This window comes from Clinocottus analis, unplaced genomic scaffold (genome assembly GCF_023055335.1).
Source record: "Clinocottus analis isolate CAN_PGR_092001 unplaced genomic scaffold, fCliAna1.0.p SCAF_9, whole genome shotgun sequence".
In the NCBI taxonomy this organism is placed as follows: Eukaryota; Metazoa; Chordata; class Actinopteri; order Perciformes; family Cottidae; genus Clinocottus; species Clinocottus analis.
In genome coordinates, this window is record NW_027176251.1 from 12360804 (window position 1) to 12384176 (window position 23373).

Sequence of the window (23373 nt, forward strand, 5' to 3'; positions counted from 1 at the left end):
AAACTGACATATTTTTTAAATGACAGATATGCCCTCCGGATGGTTGGATTTGTGACCGCAGTAATGGATGATGACATTTTCTACTTGTCATATGTACAAATCGCGAAACTGCTTCTTTTTTTTCATCTGAAAGAAAGCTTTTGAAGATTAAAAAAAACAAGTCATCTTAAACCACTTGAAAACTCGCCTTTAAAAAAAAAAAAAATCTTGCGTTATTAAATCATGTTGATATGACTCTGATGTCTTGTCAGAGTGGATGCTTTCCAGATTCTGGTTGCCAGATTGTGTCACCATCCTCTTTTGTGAGGATGTCAGTGGCTGAGCTTTAGGAGAGAAATTGTCTGATTCATACATGCCAAACAATTAATCTCTATTCGAGCCGCGACACAGAGAAGTCTTCGCCAAACAGCGAGCGTTTCTCTGAAGAGGGGTCGCGACCTCACCAGATACAATAAGCGAGTCGACAACAATAACAGACTGACAGCTAACGCGACACACATTGTGGAGGCAAGGCATGACTGTGCAGGAAATGGCCCTCTCTGTGTCAGCACTTGCTCCACAGAAACAATACCGACCAGTTCTGTGGGCAGTTTACGTCACGGCTGCCGAACCAATAAAGTGTGCGGGGAATTTTCGAGCAACCAAATAGAGGCAGATGGAGCATAAAGAATAACCAAAGGCAAATGACCAGTCCATCTAAAATGGAGCACATTAAACATCTGTGTGGTTGCAGCGTTTCCCTTTTTTTTTCTTTCTTCCCCTCTTTTCTAGCTGTACGTGTTGTTCTTTTTCAGCAAAGTTCTCTCCACACACACACACACACACACACACACACACACACACACACACACACACACACACACACACACAGAACATAGTAACAATAGCGGGAGTTCCCCCGGTGCAACCGCAGCTTGCGGCAGGATAAGTGCCTTGCTCAAGAACACTAGTAAAGAGACAAGAAAACATATTTTAAATTGCATCTATATCTGTTCTAGAAATGTGCAGAAAACAAAAATCCAAATCTTTAGATTTAAGATATCAGTGGGTATCACATATTCGTGAAACTGTGCTTTCTTTGTCCATGAAATATTGTTTTTTAAGGGGACAAAATGCCTGAAAATGGCACAAGCGATGATGCTGCAGTGCGTGTGCCTCTTCGTAGCAAATATTAGTATTGTTGGAATTGCACCGTAATCTAGTTCAGCCTGGTGGTGGGCTGATATTTGGGTGGCAGCAATGTCTGCACAGCTAACTGAATGTTCAAACACTGCTCTCCCACCACAAATTTACCTCTTTTTTTTTTCCTACTTCTTCTTCTTCATAATCGTCTCTGTTCAATACAGCTGAGGCAGATGGAGGATGAATGCACAGAAGACAACAAACACACTGGAGACGAGCTTGAGATAAACAACAACGGCAGCAACATTACAAACACAGAAAGCACCTACATGCAGTCTGATTCCATCAATTATAAGGACTTGATTGAGATTTAATTCAAAGCTTGGGTTTAATTGTTAATATCAAAGCATAATTAAACTGATAAATCATGACTGATCTTATTGAATTAGAGATTGAAATAGCAGAGAACCTGCAAATTGTCTATGTCAGCTAAATAAGTGTTTTTAATTGGCATACAAGTTTGCTTCAGTTACTAATGAAACCCAACAAATTTTCACCCCCCACTCCAAAAAAAGTGTATAAAAGTCTTTGTGTGCAGTTGTATCTTCAGCTCTTGTGGCTGTGTCTCTCTCAACTCGTAAATTCATCTTGAACTTAAAATACAGTATTTGTACAAGTGGCAACAAAGTAAACACCAAATCTCAAATGTCTCTCTGTACGTGGCTAAAAAGGCAACTCACACTTCTTCCTTCGTGCTCGAGTTACGCGTCAGGTATTTTAAAAAAAAGAGCGACCAAAGAATATGACGAAGACAGAGCGATGGGGATGGAAAACGTCTTCGCTCAGAGAGAGGGGGAAAGAGAGAGAAGGACTGAGAGAGGAGATTGTGAAAGACTAATGCTCGCAAAACCAAGTGCACACAAGCACCAGCATGAGCACTTGGATAGGTCCTAATAACTCCCCATGCAATTCCCCTAGACTCCATCACACACACTCCTGTAATCTCTCTCCCTCTCTGTCCCTCTCTCTCTTCCTCTTCCTCTCAGGCTGCATCTGCTGGAGCCAGTGGCTGTAGTTAAATTGAAATATTTCCCGGCGTGTGTCAGAAGCATGCAGAATGATAATTATGACAGATCTGATTAGGCGGGCCGAGGCGGGCGGCTCCGGGCTGCAGGTGCGACCTTGTGCATTCCTGAGTGTGTAAATAAAATTAATTACAAGCGCAGGGGGCGCGCGGCGCGTGACACCGGCGCGCACAGGGGGGACTCCCACGGGGGGCACCCTAATGGAATATTTTCCCCGAGTCTAATAATACAGTTGGTATTGACTTGAGGTAATTAGGGGGATCATTAAAGCGCTTTTCCCGGCGTATTTGCCTGCCTGATCAGATTAGCGAGAATGGGCCTCAGAACAAGCCCTGTGTGGTCTGTCAGGAGGAGTGGAGACAGTGGGAGAGGGTTAGCGAGAGAACATTTGTGGGAAAGAAAGAGCTCGCAGAATACTGGGCCTGTCACTGGCACTAAGGGAGCGCTTGCTAACCAGCGGCCAAAGGCTAAGCACTAGTTAGGTTCGGCAAGTGGCTAGTAGGTTGAGCAAGGCTAGGCCGAGAGAGTGACTCATAAAAAGACGTAGTGAACTATTAGCAAAGTGCTAACTCGGTTAACCGGCTAACACCTGCTCCACCGCAGAAAACATTTGTCTTATAATACTGCATTAGGGGTGACGAAGAGACAAATTTGGAGTCCTGACAGTCGGGGGAAAGATGCCTAGTTTGGACCCCCGAAGAGGAGGCGGGAGTGGGTTGCGCAATTGGAGACAGATGGGGTGAGAGGTGGCATGTAAGGCATAAGTGAGAGAGATGGCAGGAGGGACACAAAGTGCTCTGGGCATGCTCAGTGAGACCCCGGGGCCTCTGCTGAGAGGAGGAGGGTTCGGTGAAACGGGCAGTGGAGAGAAAAACAGGCTGGTGGGAATTCCACTGTCCATTAAACAATAAGGGAAAGGCTCATTTCAGAGGGAGGGGGAAGACTTACCGTTTGCAAGATAATTCATTCGCTAAATTAATTATTCAGACAGCTGGGTCTCCAGTTCAAGAAATTGTGTCTTTAATAATAGAGAGGATCTGGCCTAGCCTGTTTCCCATGGCAACCTAATAACCAAGCAGGCGCAGGAGATAAATAAATAAATCAATTAATAAACAGGCACGGCCCTTTTGGATCCCTCGGGGGATGCGATATGCTCGCTCTGATCTGCCTAATTTGAGGGAGAGAGAGGTGTTGGGAACTGTTAATCTACAAACAAAAGAAGAAAAAGAAGAAGAAGAAGAAGAAGACGAAGACGAAGAAGAAGTAAAAAAAAGAAAACGTCTTGATGCCCAAGTACAACTTGTGAAAAGTGGAGCAAAAACTGAGCCGAGCTGTTCCAACACAGAGCACCTCGAGGTTCCTAATATTACAAGGTGTCAGATTTTGCTGTACTATGATGTCATTTAAAGCCGTTTGCAAACAACTCTTCATGCAAAAGCATGACTTCTAACACGTCAACCCCAAGTGGCTTCTCAGTAACAGACAAACCTCTGAACGGTCACAATCCAGAAACAGACACCCGAAAGGTCAGCCATCTGCCCCTCTTGTTAAGCAGCCATTGGATGGAGCTGAACGTTAGAAGTGGTCTGTGTGTGTGTGTGTGTGTGTGTGTGTGTGTGTGTGTGTGTGTGTTTCGTTGGCCTGGTCTGTTTGGTGGGTCATGTGCTAAATATCTGAGATTAAAACTAAGAAAAGCGTTCAAGCCCCCATAAAACATGTACGACGACTAATGGGATTCAACCCCGAACAGGAAATTAGTCATTTTCCAAACATGAAGGAAGCGGCTCTCGTTATTCTGTCACCCTCCCTTCCTACTCGTATCAGTGTCCCCTCCCACCCCCCACCTCTCCAGACCAACAAGGCACTCACCCCCCACCATCACCACCCCCTACCCTCCACTCCAGGGACTGCCGTGCCAGGCGGGTGCAGGGTGACAGATGGCATACACCAACCTCCCCCCCCCCCGGCCCGCCCCCACCTCCTCCTACTGCACCATACCCTCCCGCCTTCCCCCCCTCCTCCCCTCCGGTGGCGCAGCGGCAGACCAGATCAGTGCCATTCTGTCTCATTAGAGCCTGGCTAATTAGCGTAGCCTCTTCCAGGGGAGAATGGGCGATGAGAGAGAGCGAGAGAGAGAGAGAGAGCGTTGTTGGTGGCGGTAACTGCGCTTTGCACTCTTCTGGTCATTGAGGAGTCGGAGGGCTTTGAGCCCCGTGGCGCGCGGGGCTCCCAGGGCGCTTGTTTTGCGACAGCGGGGACTCTGATTTTTTTTGCCGGCCGTCGCGCAATTCCTCCCAGGAAGTGTCGGGAATGTTTGGACATAAAAGTCGTGTCTAAGTGATGCCTCCCGCCCCCAAGGCTCAGCTCACCTCCCATCGCTCATCTGAACATGAGCCGCCCTCTCCGCCACGCTCGCCCACACAGCGAGCCTCCCCTGTTAGGCGCGGGTGAGAACAAAGCCCAGTAGCCCGCTAGATGGCTGCTCGAGCCCCACTGCGCCGGTTAATAATGTTGACATCAACTCCAGGCTGTCCAGATCATAGCTTGCACCTCCGCGGGGCTAAAACCCGAAACGGGCCCGCTTGGCGAACGGAGCTACTTCTGGCACCGTCCTCGCTGGATTCGAACCAATCACACACAGTTGTTTTCTTCAAGTCTGACATCTCCTGAAGCTAAATGGATATGGAGCATTCTTGGAGCGTTCGATCAGTTCAAGGCCTTGTGGAGAGGATCATGAATAGTGATTCAGATGTTTTATCAAAAGACTGGGTGCAATATCTGTCCTAATAAATCAGAATTGCTGCATGGATTACTTAAAAAATATGTATGCCCAGACTTGAAGTGAAATGGCGACCATCAATCTGATGAAGTAGTATGGCTTGGGTTAGATTCACTGCTCTATAGTTACTACTTTGAATATGTGGCAGTAAAAGAGTGATTGAAATGCAACATTGAATATGTGTGTGTGTGGTGCGGGGGTGGGGGGGCAGAGGCCTGCAGTGGTTACGAGCCCTAAGAGAGGATGGGATGGCCGCGTTCCAGGAACCCCCCAAACACACACATTCAAATGGGCCTGCACATAAACCGTATCTATATGCAGAAGACAGAAATACACACAAATAAGCAAACACTCAGTGGAGCATGGACCAATCAGTGAACTTCTTTTTTACTGCTTTTCTACCCAAGAGGACCACTACTGCCTTTGACCTCCTTCAACTCCACACCTTTTATTTCTCTCCTCTCAAGAGCTCCTCGGTTGCTCTTCTTCTCCCCTCCTCAGTTGCATCCCTCCGTCTCTGTGAACGAGGCCAGTGTGCCGCACACTAATACACTAATACACTAATAGCACACATACACCGCTCATGCTGTACGTACGGGGGACTGGAACCGGCGGATCCGGGTCACCTGATCCTGTGCTTGCGTAAGCATGCTGGGAAATCCTAAGCTGAGCTGAAGAGGTTGAACTGCACATCGAGCCGACGGACGGTGCCAGTGCCTCAGCGATGAGGCCTCTTCCCTTCCCCCCGCGGTTATTTCCCTGGACCCCATATGGGCACCCTGCCAGTCCGGCCCATCCTCCACACTCGTCACCAACCACAGCCACACTGCACTCCAACCCCCAGTATAGCAGCAGTCTCTGCTGGCATGGCACTCAACCCCAAAGCTTGGATAGTGTTGTTGTGTTCCTGCGCGGCTGCAAAATAAAACCTCTCCGGACTAAAGCCGTCGTTTATAACGTGTGGTTTCAAAAACACATTTTGCCGTTCTTCCTGGCCGACTGATTCACACCACAGTAAGCTCACGAGCAATTAACACCCAGCATCGTAGCTCCGGTGACATGAAGCGAGCGTTTTCTTTAGTTCCAGCAGTGGAACCAGTGCTGTTTGTAAAAATCTAACGCTAGACCTTAAACACCTTTAAATAAGACAATTTTATGAAGAGTGCTTATGGCTGCAACTAAGTCTTATTTACATTTTTGATTAATCCACCGAATATTTTGGCTGATTGATAAAAATGTTCAAACCCAAACATATCTAACGTTGAATTGTATAAATCAGGAACACATAAACATTGATGAAAGCTACAAATACTAACAGTTAAGAAGCTGGAACAGTTAAGAAGCTGGAACCAGCAAACAAAACAGCATTTCTGCTTGAAAAAGTGACTAAAATGATAGATTGATCAGCAAAGTAGTTTCTGGTTGATTTTCTGGTCGTTAATTCACTAGTAATTGTTGCAGCTCTGCTCCCATCAACATATTATAACAATGGCTCATCTGTGGGGAAGAAGAAGACATTTCCGCCCATATAGATGGACTGATGCAGATTTCTGGAAAGTAAAATCACGATGGAACTATCTGCCCACGGCAAAGACATAAAAATAAAACGACAATCTTGTCCCACTTTCAATAAAAAATGCTGCATTTTTGAGGATTTTTTTAAGGAAGTAGCAAGTGAAAACTGGGTGCTGGTCACTGTTTTTTTCAGGGTTTAGGGGTCCTGATGGGGAGGAGCAGGCCTGGCCTGGCGCTGCCGGTAGCCGTGGCGCTGCCGGCTGGGTAGTAAGGGGGGAGACCAGCTGCCCGGGGAGCGCCCATTACGAGATGGAGCCAGAGATAAGTGCTCTCCCAGGCCCCCTTTCACAGGCATAATTAGCACACTTCTTATCTGCTGCTCAATTCACATTCACACCCGCCTGCCGTGAATGGAACGTGAAAGAGAGGCAGGAATTGTGGGTTGTGTGTGTGTGTGTGTGTGTGTGTGTGGGGAGGGGGGTGGGGGGGAGGATGGGGAGAGAGGTAGAGGGGCAAGACAGAAAGATGGGAGTGAGGTGGAGAAGGCACGGTGGAAACCTGTTCCCAGACAAACCTTCATTTGAGAGGGGAGAGAGGGAGACGTGCGCGAGTCAATGCCTCCTCGCTCGCCCCCTTTCTCTCTCTCCAATCCTTCCAAGGAGTCTTTGAACTCCTGAACAAAAACAGTGGTTTGTGCATCAAACTGCAATTTGGTAAAACAAAGCTATCTGAGGGTATAATCATCCTAATCAGCAAGAAAAAAAATAAAGCCTTTGCAGATATTTCAAGATTATTCCGCCCTTGGTGATCTATTCCCCCCCTACCCCCCCGCACCCACCACTCCTCCACCCTCAACGTCTTCATCAAGCACAATTGTGGAAATCTTCCCAACTCCTCCGACAGACACGTGAAAACCTTTAATAATAACTCCTTAGTGCTACATTTTAAAATTGCTTTTAATGCACAGTTAAATTGGTGGTGTGTATTTTCTCTCCCTCCCTGTTTCCATCACACACACAGGCTCGTATTGTGTGAGCGCTCTGCTCTCTGGGAGAAGATAACAGGGGCCCCATCGCCTGACTGCACGGAGAGCTAATATAAACAGGTTTGTTTGGTGTTGAAACACTGTCGACTGCTAAACTCCAAACCCACAATAAAGAAGACATGTGTCATTATGTCGATAAATCACAGCAGCGGTGCACAGGGGCAAGTTTCTCTCGGGGTCGGGTGGATTTCTACTTTTTTGCCCTGAACTACTCGAACATTGCGATGTTGTTTGCATCTAATATCTACATTTTGAAGATATTGTTGACTGTCTCAGCTGATGGATCTTTAATCTTTTCAATTTTGCAAGACATCCATCAGCCTTTGTGTGTGTGTGTGTGTGTGTGTGTGTGTGTGTGTGTGTGTGTGTGTGTGGACACTTTACACAATTTATGCTATGCAGGTTGAGAATTTCATTTTTTGGGGGGGGGGCTTTATGACACATCAATACTGCTGTAAGAGCCACTTTACAAAGTCAGATCGAAGAAGTTATGATTAACAGCATTTACACACTAGAAAATTTCGCAAGAAATTTTGAAAGTGTGGCTACTACTGCCGTAAGACCTCGCAATATATAGCTTTTGTTTCTGACGCCCGTCTCTCCTCCAAAGCACTTGAGTTGGTTTGTGTGTTAAACTGATTGGCTGATATGAAGCACCTGTGTGCTGCCGTCGTCATGGTGACCAAGTGAGCGCCAGCAGACTGATTAGAGGCAGACTGGACTGTGGACTTAAGGAAATAAACTACTGAACGTCCTGAACACACACAAACGTATATGAAATATCATATGACCTTATTAATGATCACAGTGTTGACAACTACACAATATAAAACACACGTAAACGTCTGTGTGTGTCTGTGTGTGTGTGTATGTGTCTGTTTGTGTGTGTGTGTTTGTGTGTCTGTTTGTGTGTGTGTGTGTGTTTGTTTGTTTGTGTATGTGTTTGTTTGTTTGTGTGTGTGTCTGTGTGTCTGTGTGTGTGAGACAAACAGACAGAGAGACAGAAGTCATCTGTGTTGTGTGTGCGTGTGTAAGTGTCTGCGTGTCTGTTAAACTGCCCTAACGAGAACACCTGTGGGTCGTTTGATCAAAGGTTGCCATGGTGATGACTTCAAAGGGACTTCCTTACGCTGAGCTTAATAGACCTAAATACTGTGGAACTCCTTTCAAACTATTTAAAAAAAATGGTACTTTAAAAGCCACTATTGCTTCGATATCGCATATTGAGCGTTAGGAAGACCTGATGAACAGATACTGTGACTGGCGAGTCTGTACGATAAAACATGTGTCTGTACGGGCGATTTACAAATCAGGTACGAGCTTCAGGGGAGACGTGGCTTTGGAGGGAGATTTAACATGGCGGCGGATGGCAGAGCGAGGTGGACTTGCTCTCACATTCAGTCCGATTTCAAGACGTCTGAGTCTGTTGGATTCCTATCGACCGCAGTTTATGACAGAAGACAAGATTTCCAACGTTTCTATCCAACAATGGTGTATGAAGAGTGAACATTGTGGGAGTAAAGACAAAATACGTTTTATTTTTTTAACAGTTTCTGTCGCTTCTTCTCACTCTGTTAATTGGCGCGCCACCCTCTACGAACGTTTCGTGAAATTTTTTTTATGTTTTTTGCATTTTTCGGGAAAACGTACGGGCGAATCTCTTAGAAAAGTCATACCTCACGATTCCCGCGCAAACCGCACGTTTCGATGTAATTTTTGCGCATGTGCTGGCAACGCTCTGGGAGGAGTAGTGGTTTGACTATAAGAAGAATAATAATAATAACTAGAAAATTTCGCAAGAAATTTTGAAAGTGTGGCTACTACTGCCGTAAGACGTCGCAATATATAGCTTTTGTTTCTGACGCCCGTCTCTCCTCCAAAGCACTTGAGTTGGTTTGTGTGTTAAACTGATTGGCTGATATGAAGCACCTGTGTGCTGCCGTCGTCATGGTGACCAAGTTAGCGCCAGCAGACTGATTAGAGGCAGACTGGACTGTGGACTTAAGGAAATAAACTACTGAACGTCCTGAACACACACAAACGTATATGAAATATCATATGACCTTATTAATGATCAGTGTTGACAACTACACAATATAAAACACACGTAAACGTCTTTGTGTGTGTCTGTGTGTGTGTGTATGTGTCTGTTTGTGTGTGTGTGTTTGTGTGTCTGTTTGTGTGTGTGTTTGTTTGTTTGTGTATGTGTTTGTTTGTTTGTGTGTGTGTCTGTGTGTCTGTGTGTGTGAGACAAACAGACAGAGAGACAGAAGTCATCTGTGTTGTGTGTGCGTGTGTAAGTGTCTGTGTGTCTGTTAAACTGCCCTAACGAGAACACCTGTGGGTCGTTAGATCAAAGGTTGCCATGGTGATGACTTCAAAGGGACTTCCTTACGCTGAGCTTAATAGACCTAAATACTGTGGAACTCCTTTCAAACTATTTTAAAAAAATGGTACTTTAAAAGCCACTATTGCTTCGATATCGCATATTGAGCGTTAGGAAGACCTGATGAACAGATACTGTGACTGGCGAGTCTGTACGATAAAACATGTGTCTGTACGGGCGATTTACAAATCAGGTACGAGCTTCAGGGGAGACGTGGCTTTGGAGGGAGATTTAACATGGCGGCGGATGGCAGAGCGAGGTGGACTTGCTCTCACATTCAGTCCGATTTCAAGACGTCTGAGTCTGTTGGATTCCTATCGACCGCAGTTTATGACAGAAGACAAGATTTCCAACGTTTCTATCCAACAATGGTGCATGAAGAGTGAACATTGTGGGAGTAAAGACAAAATACGTTTTATTTTTTTAACAGTTTCTGTCGCTTCTTCTCACTCTGTTAATTGGCGCGCCACCCTCTACGAACATTTCGTGAAATTTTTTTTATGTTTTTTGCATTTTTCGGGAAAACGTACGGGCGAATCTCTTAGAAAAGTCATACCTCACGATTCCCGCGCAAACCGCACGTTTCGATGTAATTTTTGCGCATGTGCTGGCAACGCTCTGGGAGGAGTAGTGGTTTGACTATAAGAAGAATAATAATAATAACTAGAAAATTTCGCAAGAAATTTTGAAAGTGTGGCTACTACTGCCGTAAGACCTCGCAATATATAGCTTTTGTTTCTGACGCCCGTCTCTCCTCCAAAGCACTTGAGTTGGTTTGTGTGTTAAACTGATTGGCTGATATGAAGCACCTGTGTGCTGCCGTCGTCATGGTGACCAAGTGAGCGCCAGCAGACTGATTAGAGGCAGACTGGACTGTGGACTTAAGGAAATAAACTACTGAACGTCCTGAACACACACAAACGTATATGAAATATCATATGACCTTATTAATGATCACAGTGTTGACAACTACACAATATAAAACACACGTAAACGTCTTTGCGTGTGTATGTATGTGTGTCTGTGTATGTTTGTCTGTGTGTGTGAGACAAACAGACAGAGAGACAGAAGTCATCTGTGTTGTGTGTGTGTGTGTGTATGTGTTTGTTTGTTTGTGTGTGTGTATGTGTTTGTTTGTTTGTGTGTGTGTATGTGTGTATGTGTGTCTGTGTGTGTGTGAGACAAACAGACAGAGAGACAGAAGTCATCTGTGTTGTGTGTGCGTGTGTAAGTGTCTGTGTGTCTGTTAAACTGCCCTAACGAGAACACCTGTGGGTCGCTAGAGCAAAGGTTGCCATGGTGATGACTTCAAAGGGACTTCCTTACGCTGAGCTTAATAGACCTAAATACTGTGGAACTCCTTTCAAACTATTAAAAAAAAATGGTACTTTAAAAGCCACTATTGCTTCGATATCGCATATTGAGCGTTAGGAAGACCTGATGAACAGATACTGTGACTGGCGAGTCTGTACGATAAAACATGTGTCTGTACGGGCGATTTACAAATCAGGTACGAGCTTCAGGGGAGACGTGGCTTTGGAGGGAGATTTAACATGGCGGCGGATGGCAGAGCGAGGTGGACTTGCTCTCACATTCAGTCCGATTTCAAGACGTCTGAGTCTGTTGGATTCCTATCGACCGCAGTTTATGACAGAAGACAAGATTTCCAACGTTTCTATCCAACAATGGTGCATGAAGAGTGAACATTGTGGGAGTAAAGACAAAATACGTTTTATTTTTTTAACAGTTTCTGTCGCTTCTTCTCACTCTGTTAATTGGCGCGCCACCCTCTACGAACATTTCGTGAAATTTTTTTTATGTTTTTTGCATTTTTCGGGAAAACGTACGGGCGAATCTCTTAGAAAAGTCATACCTCACGATTCCCGCGCAAACCGCACGTTTCGATGTAATTTTTGCGCATGTGCTGGCAACGCTCTGGGAGGAGTAGTGGTTTGACTATAAGAAGAATAATAATAATAATAATAAGCCCGCAGGAGAACATGAAGTGTGCTTCCAGCATGGGGTCTATGACCCCATGCGGCTGAAGCCACACTTAATAAGCCCGCAGGAGAACATGAAGTGTGCTTCCAGCATGGGGTCTCTGACCCCATGCGGCTGAAGCCACACTTAATTATTTCTCAAAAAGGTAGGTACGCCTAAAAACGATTTTCACCGGCTATCGAACAAAGACCATGTTTCATTTATGAGACAAGACAGACAGCTCTTCATATTTTGTAAGTGTAGCTTGAACTGAAATGAAGTTTTCTGGAGGAAGACAGCGGCCGGACCGATAGGTCCAAAGCAAGCGTCAGTGCGTGTACTTTCCGTACCTGGCTCTTGGAGGCGGCCACCTTGGCGAACAGGGCCTGGGAGACTTTGGCCCTCTTCATCTCCTGCTGGATCTCGTCGTAGATGGTGGAGTTGATGTTGAGGATGCAGCTCTCCGTCTTGCCGTTCCACTCGCTGGGCAGAGGCGACGGTTTCACCTGGTTAACAGAGGAAGGCAAATGGAAGATTACGAAAATCCTAGATTGTATTTTTAATACTTTGTCAGAAGTTGGATTCTCCTTTTGTATTTGATATATTTTGGTTTATGGACAGGGCTGCCTGGTTTATGACCAGGGAGCCCTGTACTGTACCTGAAGATATTAATATTATCATCATGTGTGACAGTGTTCTAAATACTGTGTATCCGTAACTGAGCAATAAGATTTCTATTTTGTCCTCCCTCGTTTTTGATACCAAATTTGTGCTTTTGACTTAATTATCAATGTTAAATGTAATTAAAATGTTAGTATTAGTGTAAAATACGGGGGTATTAGACATTCTTTACACACAAAAACTGATTTGAAAAAATGTGAATATTAGCCTTTCACTTGAAAGATAATAGCAATTAATTGCTTGTTGGGAGATAATAAGCCTCAAGTGTGTGCATTGTCTCTGATAATGTGTGCGTTCAGATTGGTAGAGGTGGAGAGGTGAGGTGGGTGGCGTTATCTGCTCACAGGGGAAAGGCCCACGGGGATTCTGGGATTCCAGTCCTCGGGCCTCACGCTGTTACAGTCTTCCCTCCGGGGCTGCTATGTCGGGAACACAACACACAAACGTTATTTGCTCAGGCTCACACGGGGGGGGAAGAGAGAGGTAATCTGGCTAAACACAAGACACACACACACACGCTCATGCATGCACCCATCACACACACACACACACACACACACACACACACACACACACACACAGGAGTGTAGATTACACCCACGCCCGGCTCTGGCGTTACTTTGCTCGAAAACACTTAGATGTGTTGTGAGGAATGTTATTATTCTTATGTCAAGCTGGTGATTAAAAAATAAATGCAAGTCAAGTGAAATCAAATCATCTTCATTCAGCGGCTTGTTGCATCTTGACAAAAATCCTTTGACAAGTTAACAAGTATCCTAATAAAAGCATTACCCACCAACCATTAGCATATGAATCATTCCATACGAGCCCTTTTGAAAGGAGACATCGGCAGGGTTGGGTATTGAGTACAAGCGCCTAGCATTCAAATAAATCATAATAACACCAACAGCTACTAACTCCCGACACACTGTGATAAAACACACACACACACACACACACACACACACACACACACACATATACATATATATTTATTTATTTATTTTTTCAAGCGTTTTGTCTAGACGCCTAATACAAGCTCCTTTATGTGTCAAAGACAATCACATAATCCTAAAATTTGTGGTGAAACTGGAATGCCGGAGCATTTCTGGGCCTTTCATCACGTTTTTTTTTTCTTTTTTTTTTTTACGACTAGGCTCGTCAGTCTGAGCGGTAGGTGCCATGTCAAGCTAATTGTTAAGGCCGGGACGTGCGCTAACTGGCTTTTGGGGGAGTTGTGTCGACCCATCAGCACACGTGAGAGAAACATACCTCTGCATCTGTTTTTATGAGGCCAATAAAAACCCTCCTCTGTCTCTGGCTCAATTGCCACCCTGGCTGATTTATGTGCTTAAATTCACACCGCATTGCTCCATAGGAGAGGCTGGCAGATGGCCAGGTGTACGAGTTGTGTGCGCGCGTGTGTTTGTGAGAATTGCCTTGTGTAGGAACGGGTCGGCATGATGAATGTTGACGGGTTTAAGTCATACAGGTGAAGTATATTAGGGCCTCAAGATATTCCATTGATGTGCCAACAGTGGTATACAAAAACAACAACCATAAGCTCGAGTTTCGGGGATGTTTGAAATAGTTTGTACGCCGTGTTCTCGTCTCTGTGTTTGTGTTCTGCCTGCAGATCTCTTTGTGCGCTGTAATGGATCTATTCAGCTCTGGAAGCTGGTCCTAGATATCATAAAAGGGTGCACTCATTCTGAGAGTAAAGTGGCTCACTGATCTCCAAATGTTCATTTCTGCATCTGAGACGTCAGTAAAGACGTGAAAGCTACAGTTGGGAACTTGAATCAAAGTCATTTTTTCGTCACATTTGCTGGAACTGGAACCTGACTGCAGTTCACGAGTCAGACAATGCGTGGACAGATCTGGTTCCTCTGATTCGTTCTCGCAATGGCATTTGTAAGATTCTGCTGCTCCCGAAGGAAAACAACCAATCAGAGCCGAGAAGTCTCTCACGCAGCTGTCAATCACAAGCTCATACTTATACAAATATTAATAGGAACAATGTTCCTGCATTGTCCATAGGCTGCCCACCAGCTGCGCTAGTGTGACCGGAGTTTGAGCTTGGAGAGCTTTTAAATTGACAGATGCTCTTGAGACTCCTGACATTAGGAGTTCTAAAAAGGAGAGGCCTGTCAGAATAAGTTAAGTTATTAAGTTATACCTATTAAAGTCCCCGTTTGTAGCTCTCTAACGGTGGGTTATGAAGCCAAACAAAACATTCTTGTGGAAAGGCCCGCTCTCTAACTCTGAGCCTCCGATTGTAAAGATGAGCCGTGAACTGCGAAGAAACCCCGTTTAAAGTTCAGCGCGGCTGATTCAGAATGCCACTCTTTCTCTTTTAAAGTTTGGCAAGGACAAGCAACTGGCATCCTGCTGAGCAGTTTTCCCGGGGGAGGTTTCAATTGGAGACGTGTGGGCCTGTGCTTCTGTCTTTCTTCCCTCCTCACCTGAATAAAAAGCCAAATCTGCACCGGCGACAGGACAGAGGCGGCCTTTGTCGGCCCCCGTCACTTTCAGATGCGGCTGACCGCACTTTAAACAGGCTTAAGTGGTAGAAAGTTGCCACATACCTTTCAAATGAGGGACACGGACTCGCGGCGAGGGTAGAAAGTTGTGCTCCGGTGCGCGGGCGATTTTGAAACGAGGGACTGACTAAACGATGTTTGATCTTTCGCGGAGCTCGTTGCATTTTTTTTTTTTTTTTTTTTAAATGGGAGGGCTGTTAACGCTGCCTAATGCACAGTAAAAGGTCAAAATTATCACAAAAAATGATCCGTTATTTGTGCACCAGTCTCACCTGTGTGGTGAGCGGCGGGGACGAAGTGGAACTCATTTACATGCGGAGAGAATGTAAAGTATGCTCTCTGGTGCGCACGCGGACGGAACGAATGGGCTCTTATTTATTACACGTCTCCTCCAGACAGGTAAGCAGCCTCACACAATGGAGGGGAATGTGAGGTGTGGCAGAAAACAATGTGCTGGGGAGGTGCTGGCGTGCATGCCTGCTGTTGTCACATGTAAACAGGCGAGTGCTGACGAATGAGTAACACTTTGTTTCACCTCTTGTAGCTGACTACAAAACCTGACAGGCGTCAGGAGGTTTGTTACGCGTGTCTGGATTGAGTCCAGGACACCAGCACGAAGACAGACAGCTTCTTAAAAACACTCCGACTGGCACACCTGCATACCTGTTCTCGAGCCTGAGCGCATGGAAACACACTCGCACTCTCCTCACAATATTGTGAAACAGTTCACGGGACTAGATCTACTCACACATGTGTTTAAAGAATATATATATATATATATATATATATATATATATATATATATATATATATATATATATATATATCATCTCTCCTATTGCTGCGGGTTTTCTGAACTCTGGCTGCACTTTTTGCTCCATCTCCGACAGAGATTTGCATTTTCTTTTCAACGTCCTGACTGAAAGTCTTGGTTGTTATGCAAATATGTATTTGAATCAGAGAGCCAATGACAATTTTTTTTTTTTTTTTTGGGCATTTTGCAAGTTAGCAAACTGGCAAACTTGAATTGTATGTGATGGGCCAGTTTGGTAAGAAGATTGTACATTTGAGTATTTCTGTTGCCCAGACGGGGAGTTGGCTTCCCCCCTTGGCTACAGAGTCCCACCGCAGTTTAGATAAATAACGACATATCTGGGCTGCTGTGAGAACTGTGATCGGTCGTTTCCGCCGCTGACTGCGTTTTGGTGATATTAAGTGAACAAATGATGAAGCTTTTCCTTTTCAGTAACGTTAAACATATTCAGAAATTATTTCCTGTTTCCATGATTGTTCTCTTTCAGAAAGTGAATAAAATAAGTGCACAGTAGATGCACAACACTGCTTTATAAATGCACATTCATCTGGTGGTGCAGTGCTGCGACAAGCCAAGTCATCAATCAAATCCAGAAATAAAAGTATAAAATCTGCCTTCGCCCCCTTGACTTCACATTCAAATAAAATCTCAGGTACCTGCACAGGTCGGATTGGCGGGGTGCTGATGAGCGGCGGGGCGCCCATCGCAGAGGCTGCCGTCAGGCTGCGCTCCCTCTCATCCTGGTAGATGCGGTCGCGCTCAGCCTCCGGCAGCTGCAGGAAGTTCTGCATAGCGCGCAGGTTGACCAGCAGCGACTGAGAAGCCGTTTTAGGGTCCTCCTCCTTGCGTAGGATCTCGGACAGCAGGCCCTGCGCGGAGGGAAAGGAGGGAGAGGAGAAGCCAATGAGACAATGACAGAAAAAGAGACACGGGAAAAGAAAGACAGAAGCTCTCAGAGAGGGGAAACAGTAAGGTGGAAGGGGGGGGTCAAGCAAGGAGATTAATCCCATTAGAGGATTCTTAAACAGAAAAGGAGAGCCATAAGTGCGAATGGAGACTCTAATGACAATGGAGATGACACTCTTATACCCACTTTAACTGTAAACCCAGACTGCCTTGTAGGGATGCTATTCTTAGTTTCTTCATCCCTCACACCTTCCCCTACGGTTCCTCCCTACCTTCCTTAATCGTTGCAAAATCACGTCGACCTCGTGACTCTCTACAAAGCTTTTTTGTTTCTGTTGTGTTGGTTCGCAGCACTTTGTCGATCATTGCAACGTATTTTGTGGCCTTCGCCACTTTGCTTGTGTGCGAATTTGCAGATCTTGGACACGTTCTCGGAGCCGGGTGCTGCTTCAGACGAGAGCCGCAGCTACTCGGCTGAGATGTGAAAGTCTTGTGCGGCGGGCAATCAGTGTGTCCTCTGTTTACTTTTCAATAGCGCTCAATTCCATCATTATGAGTCGGCGATGACTCTATTATCAGAGACGCGTGATTGGGCCTTTTCATCAGCTCTTGGCCACACACTGAGCAAACTATCGCTGCGCTTCTCTCTCCATCAATAGGTGTGATTTGGTAATAAAACAAGGTGGTGGGGAAAACATGCTCACGCTTTTATATATATTTTTTAGCTTGCGAGTACTTTTGGGGAACGAGCAGAGCTGCAAACGTGTCGTGATTCAGACTGAATGTTTAGAAAGGTGGGTCTGTGGTATATCAGACAGGTATGAACAGATACTCGCATGAAAGATGAGTCAGAGTGACGTTTTTATGGCGCAGGCGACTTTATTTACACAAGCTTTCAGGTGAAGTTGTTTGATCCGTGTGCGTCTGCGTGTCTGCATTCTTCAACGGGTGCATGCTTATCATTCTTCTGTGCCACCATCAGCTCCTTTCTGTCTGTCTTTTTAGTCAATTAGTTTCCTCTTTAAAATAAAAAAACTCAGCTCCTCCCCCTTCGTCTCCTCTGATCTACCTCCTCAACACCCCTCTTCACGTCACCACTCCACAACCCTCCCCTCCTTTTATTAACACAGATTTGTGAGAAAAAAAAACACGGGCCTAATAAATAATCCTCCAAAGGCAAACTCTCCAACGGCACATCGGACTAATTCCTCATATCAGCCACGGATAAGACTCTGTTTGTGTGGGAGCTCGCATGAAAACTGTCTGACTCAACTATATAGCACACACACACACACACACACACACACACACACACACACACACACACACACACACACACACACACACACACACACACACACACTTATTTGGGGTTGCTGTACGTTCTAATTCTGATAGATGCTTATCAGTTGATCTTTTATTTTTCTTTCACTGCAACTTCAAAGCAATTGGAGTTGTGATGAGGTTTGTTCACCTCCCTCCACCCCCAATGTAGTGCAGACGGTACGTCTTAAGACATAATCGCTGCCTTGTGTGTGTGTGTGTGTGTGTGTGTGTGTGTGTGTGTGTGTGTGTGTGTGTGTGCGTGTGCGTGTGTAAGGCCTCTGACTATGAAGTGAAACCACATATTTTGGCAGGGAGAGAACGCACGCCATGACCGAGCCGGGGTCTTTCGCATCATGGCAGGCTGCCAGCTGCCTTGAAGTACAGTACGGGTGCTGGATAAGCAGGGTGAGAATTATGAATGAGATTTTAACTGTGGATAATAAACAAGTCAAACAGCAGGCCTTTCTTAGTAATTCTTATAAAAAATAAATTATAACTAACTAAATCGTTTTGGAACTTTCTTGACGTATTTCCTCATCAAACAGGTTGTTGGTGTCGACTCTTGCGACAGAGAAAGATGCACTTCACTTGTTTTTGTGCATGTTTGTGCTATGGGGTCATTTTTGGATGAACTTTTTCGCAAGGCGATGATGTGCTCCAAACTGACAGAAACTGACGGAATTAAATTAAAATGAATTAAACAGGAAATTATACAAAAATAATGATATTCTTCAATCAACCTAAATTGACATTAAGATGTTGATCATGTTTCACATGGCACCTTCTGCCAATTCTATACACATGTGATTGATATCAAAGTCCATGACAAATATCAGTTCCATTGACTTAGATTATCAGCATTATCATTATCACCATCATCATTAGTATTTTAGCAGAAAGATAAATGAGGCTTTGGACTGAATTAGCAACTTTTACTCACTTTTACGTTTTGCCAACAACTTCAGTAAAGTTAAAGACGTCACCGTGAACTGTCCTCCGCTCCTCACCTGGGTTCTGTTGAAGGCCACGCGGGCGAAGACGGCCTGTGAGATGCCGGCCCGCTTCAGCTCGTCCCTCACCCACTGGTAAATCTCCATGGAAACCTCGGTGTTTGAGGACACCTGTGGCTCCATGGGCTTGTTGTGGGAGTTGCGGTTGACCGGCGGGTGGTTGAGGTACTGCTGCGACAGGGACTGCTGCGCCAGCAGCCGGTTCACCGCGTACTGCTGGTTGAGGATCTGCGCCATCACAAGCTGCTGGTTGACCAGCTGGGGGCTGATGGGCGTGGACACCATGCCCGGGTGGTGCATGCCGGGCAGCTGGGGCTGTCGGCCGCCAGTCTGGCCGCCGTGTGGCGGCGGGTTGTGAGGCAGCGGGGGCACCGGCGAGGAGGGAGTCTGCTCTGCCGTGCTGCCGGGGATGGGCTGCTGCTGCTGGGAGAAGCTCAGGTGGTTGTGGTTGTGATTGTGGTTGTGGCTGTGATTAGAGCCGGGTGGAGACAGGTCGGACAGGCCGTCCATGTCTGCTGGAGGAGAAAAAATGAGCGACGAGAGGGTCGAAAAGGGAAGAGGAGACAGAGGGACAGGAGAAGAAAAAACATCAGTTTCAAAGTCTTTCTGGAGGACCGGAGAAAGTGCCGGTAGCTACCAAAAGGTTAAACCTTAATCTCTAAAAATCATCGGCTTAAAGTCACCAGAGCCATAATCTCTAATTAAACCAGATCTGCTCCGCATCAGATCAAACTGTAAACTCAAGTGAATCTTAGCCTGTCACCTAACATTTACTTTCAGAACTTATGGAAAATAAAACATCTTCGCAGTCAGCACCTATTTATGAATAGAAACCCAAACCCACTAACAGATGTATACAGAGGTTTAGCGTCTTATTTTGATCCAGCGTCTCTCTCAGGCCTCTACCTCGGTGACTGGTCATGACACAGCTGATCAAAAGATGGACACGCAGATAAAAGAGCCTCATTGTGTTTTGACCTGTGTCTTCCACAAGCCATGCCTCCGAAATTAAGTTCAGAACATCTGCGACCTCATCATGTGAATAAAAATAAAATTCTTGGAGAGACAGTGGAGTGAGTGTAAGTGTAGGTGCAGGATAAATGTGTGTGTGTGTGTGTGTGCGTGTGAATCTGATTCTCTCAAAAAAAAAAAGTGATTCTTAATTCTCAAATAGGGAACACAAGCTAGCCAATATAAGAATTTGAGCGGAGGACGGTCCGACCTTCAACGCAGGGAGCAGGGAGCAGGGAGCGGTGAAGGAGCACATGGGTTGATACTGTGCAACCACGTCTGAGTGAACAAAAAAAAAAAATCAGGACTTGAACTGTCTGTAAAACCCCAAAAAATAATAATCTCCGTGCTGCCACTTAATGGGGTTTTGGAGATTTTTGAGGCATTTCTTGCTCTGGGTGTTTTTAAGTCCATAATGGCTGTTCGGGAAAATTTTAAGGCAGGTTTAAATGATGTGCTTAGAGGATGAAAACAATGATTTACCATTCAAAGTGCTACCGACAGCGACGTGAACGAGCATTTGGAGCAGCTGAAATGTTTTTAGGTTTCCGCCTCTCTTTAAGGAATTCGCATATGCTGAGGCTTTCTGCGTGCGCGCCGCGCTGACTGACTGAGTGAGGGGGCAGCGTTTAAGAATTCATACGGATGGCAACATTAACACCTTAGAAGTATGCTGCGGCCTTCACATCCCACAGAAAAGCGTCGTATGAGATTGTGAAAAGCGTAAATTGCTGTTATGGGGATGAGGAGGCGGTGGGTAAGGGGGGGGGGGGGTTCTTCAACAAGCTGAATTTTTCAGCAGATGAAAGATTAAGTGCATGGATGTTTTCCAAAAATACCCACAATAATCGTGTGTTTTGCGCTGCCTGTTTCTTAACTGTCAGCAAGCACAAAACACCCGGCCAAGACGGGTCTATTGAGCGTTTGTCGAAAACAAATGATGTTGGTGGGGGGAAGAAAAAAAAAACAAACAAAACAAAAAAAAATAAAAAAATCTTGGTAATAATCACATCTCTTCACATAATCCCTGGCATTCCCTGGCTCTGATGGTATGGCGTTTCTATTCACTCATATGTGAATGTGTGTGTGTGTGTGTGCATATGCTCCCTCGCACGGACTGCTGGGGGGCATGCTCACAAACACACAGGCACACGGAGAGGCATTTCCATGCAAATTGAAAAGAGAAGGGGGTGACAGAAGAGCATGGCAGGCCCTGGGAGAAAAAGGCTGCCACAGAAGCGGGAGTCCTCGTGTGGAATCCTGCCACAAAAGAGCCCCGGATTAAACACACAATGGGAATGGGATGTGGGCTGAGGGAGGGGAGGAGGAGCGAGGGGTGTGTGTGTGTGTGTGAGAGAGAAGGGAGAGAGAGAAAGACATACAAAGTGACCCAACTCTCTCTCTCTCTTTCCCTGCACCGGCGTTGCCACCTCAAAAGAAGACACGCCGCCGCATTCGCTGGCGGCCCGGTTAACACCACTTCAGCTGGCGGAGCGGCGGGGTGGCATGCCAGTACCTGCGACCAGGTACTTATTCCCCTTGACTTGCGGCTCAAACTGCTCGCTAAAAAAAAAAAGAAGAAGAAAAACTGCAGCGCGGTGAAGTAAATGCAGAGTCACATTTGACGCCACTTGCCAAGGCACAAAGGGATGACCGTGCCACTCTCTCTCTTTTCCAGCCCCCTCAAACCTGGCACCGACCCAGCTCTTTCTCTTCCTGCCGCTTCGTGACCATGCACAGCAGACAGCAGCCCGTCATGAATATTGAGGTCGAGGGAGGGGTGGTGGTGGGGGCGGGAGGGTGGGGTGGGGGGGTTGCCACGGGCGTGTGGTGGGCACCTGAGGCTTGTGTGCCAAGGTTTTTTGTGGGTTTGTGTGAATACATCTCGAGATGTTAGCGCATGCTCCTGTGCGTCGAATACATCGGTGGATTTGTTCACGTCAGGACTTGATGTCCCCAGAGGGAGCGACACGAAGAATGGAAAAAAAACACAGTTTCTGCTTCTCTCAAGCCAAAAGGAATCAGTCTTTAATTGTATTCCAGTTGAAAAGAGACATTACGTGCAGGGTGTGACCGTGATGTGGGTGGAGGATTGTTTTCGTTTGAGCAAAGGATGTAAATACGGGATTCTTCCTTTCGATGGGACTTTTAAGTGCTATGTGTTTAGATTTAGATTTTAATTGAGATTGAGTTAAGGCAAGAAGACAGTCAGTGAGATTAGGTATTAAGGAAGGAATGTAGCTCCTCACAAGTCTTTTGAATCGGTGTGCGTGTGTGTGTGTGTTTATGTACTTTCTTCAGGAACCACTACCGTGTGGCGGCTGATGTTATGGTTCTCTCCAAGCAATTAATTCATGTCAATGTAATGTCCTCCAGAGTGTGCGTGTGTGTGTGTGTGTGTGTGTGTGTGTGTGTGTGTGTGTGTCCATGTTGCGACATACCTAGTGCATTGGCACGCGGGCTCTCACGGAGGACACACGTCCCCAGGTAGCCTTCCAGCTGGGACGGTTGGCGCATGCCTGCACAGCCGGATGGTGGAGCGCACACACAAACACACACACACAGAGTTGTGAGAACAGAAACACACGGTGAAGGCTTCCTACTGTACTCTCCCACTCAAGCTGAGCAGAAATATGACATTTAAAAACATCAGCGTCACCGAGGAGAATAAAACCACATAGAGAACAATTGTGACGGAGGAGCGTGTAGGAGTATGCGAGAGAATGCACGAGTACAGCAGGTCCCGGAGTAAGTAATGTTATTCGGCAGATGCTGCCACTTTAACAGAAGCAAAAAAAAGAAAAAAACTCATCAGATAAGATATGATCACAACACGCTATTTGCATGGAGGCTGTGAAAACATTTTGATACAATATCTCATCTGTCATCCCGGCGAGCAGTGGCGCACTGGCAAAGAAAAAAAAAGAAGAAGATGGTTCAACAGATTGTTAAAGCTAATATCTCAACATTACCCTGCCTTGTGAGCCTCGCCACCACAGTGGCATTCTGCTTAATTCAAAAGACGTAACAAAAAAATAAAGCGGAATTCTATCTGCAGCTGGGGTGCTACTAGTATCACATAACCTCATTTCCTGGCGGGTCAAAGGGGATTTTTTTTTTGGTGATAATATAAAGCATGCGTTGTCGGAGGGTTGATAAGAAAATCTAAT

General features: G+C 45.8%; 1 protein-coding gene across 10 annotated transcripts in view; it reads right to left on the bottom strand.

Moving 5' to 3' along the window:
• The window catches only part of satb1b (SATB homeobox 1b), a 63219-nt gene that overhangs the window by 11420 nt on the left and 28426 nt on the right, over positions 1-23373 (bottom strand). For 6 of the 10 annotated variants that reach the window (XM_068569214.1, XM_068569213.1, XM_068569215.1 and 3 more), the window contains exons 7-11: positions 22645-22722; positions 19190-19707; positions 16607-16819; positions 12938-13012; positions 12263-12418 (exon numbers count right to left, since the gene is read on the bottom strand). In XM_068569214.1, the coding sequence (XP_068425315.1) occupies positions 12263-12418; positions 12938-13012; positions 16607-16819; positions 19190-19707; positions 22645-22722 (1040 nt within the window). The remainder of the gene's footprint in view (positions 1-12262; positions 12419-12937; positions 13013-16606; positions 16820-19189; positions 19708-22644; positions 22723-23373) is intronic. The other 4 variants (XM_068569221.1, XM_068569217.1, XM_068569218.1 and 1 more) reach the window with 3 other exon arrangements.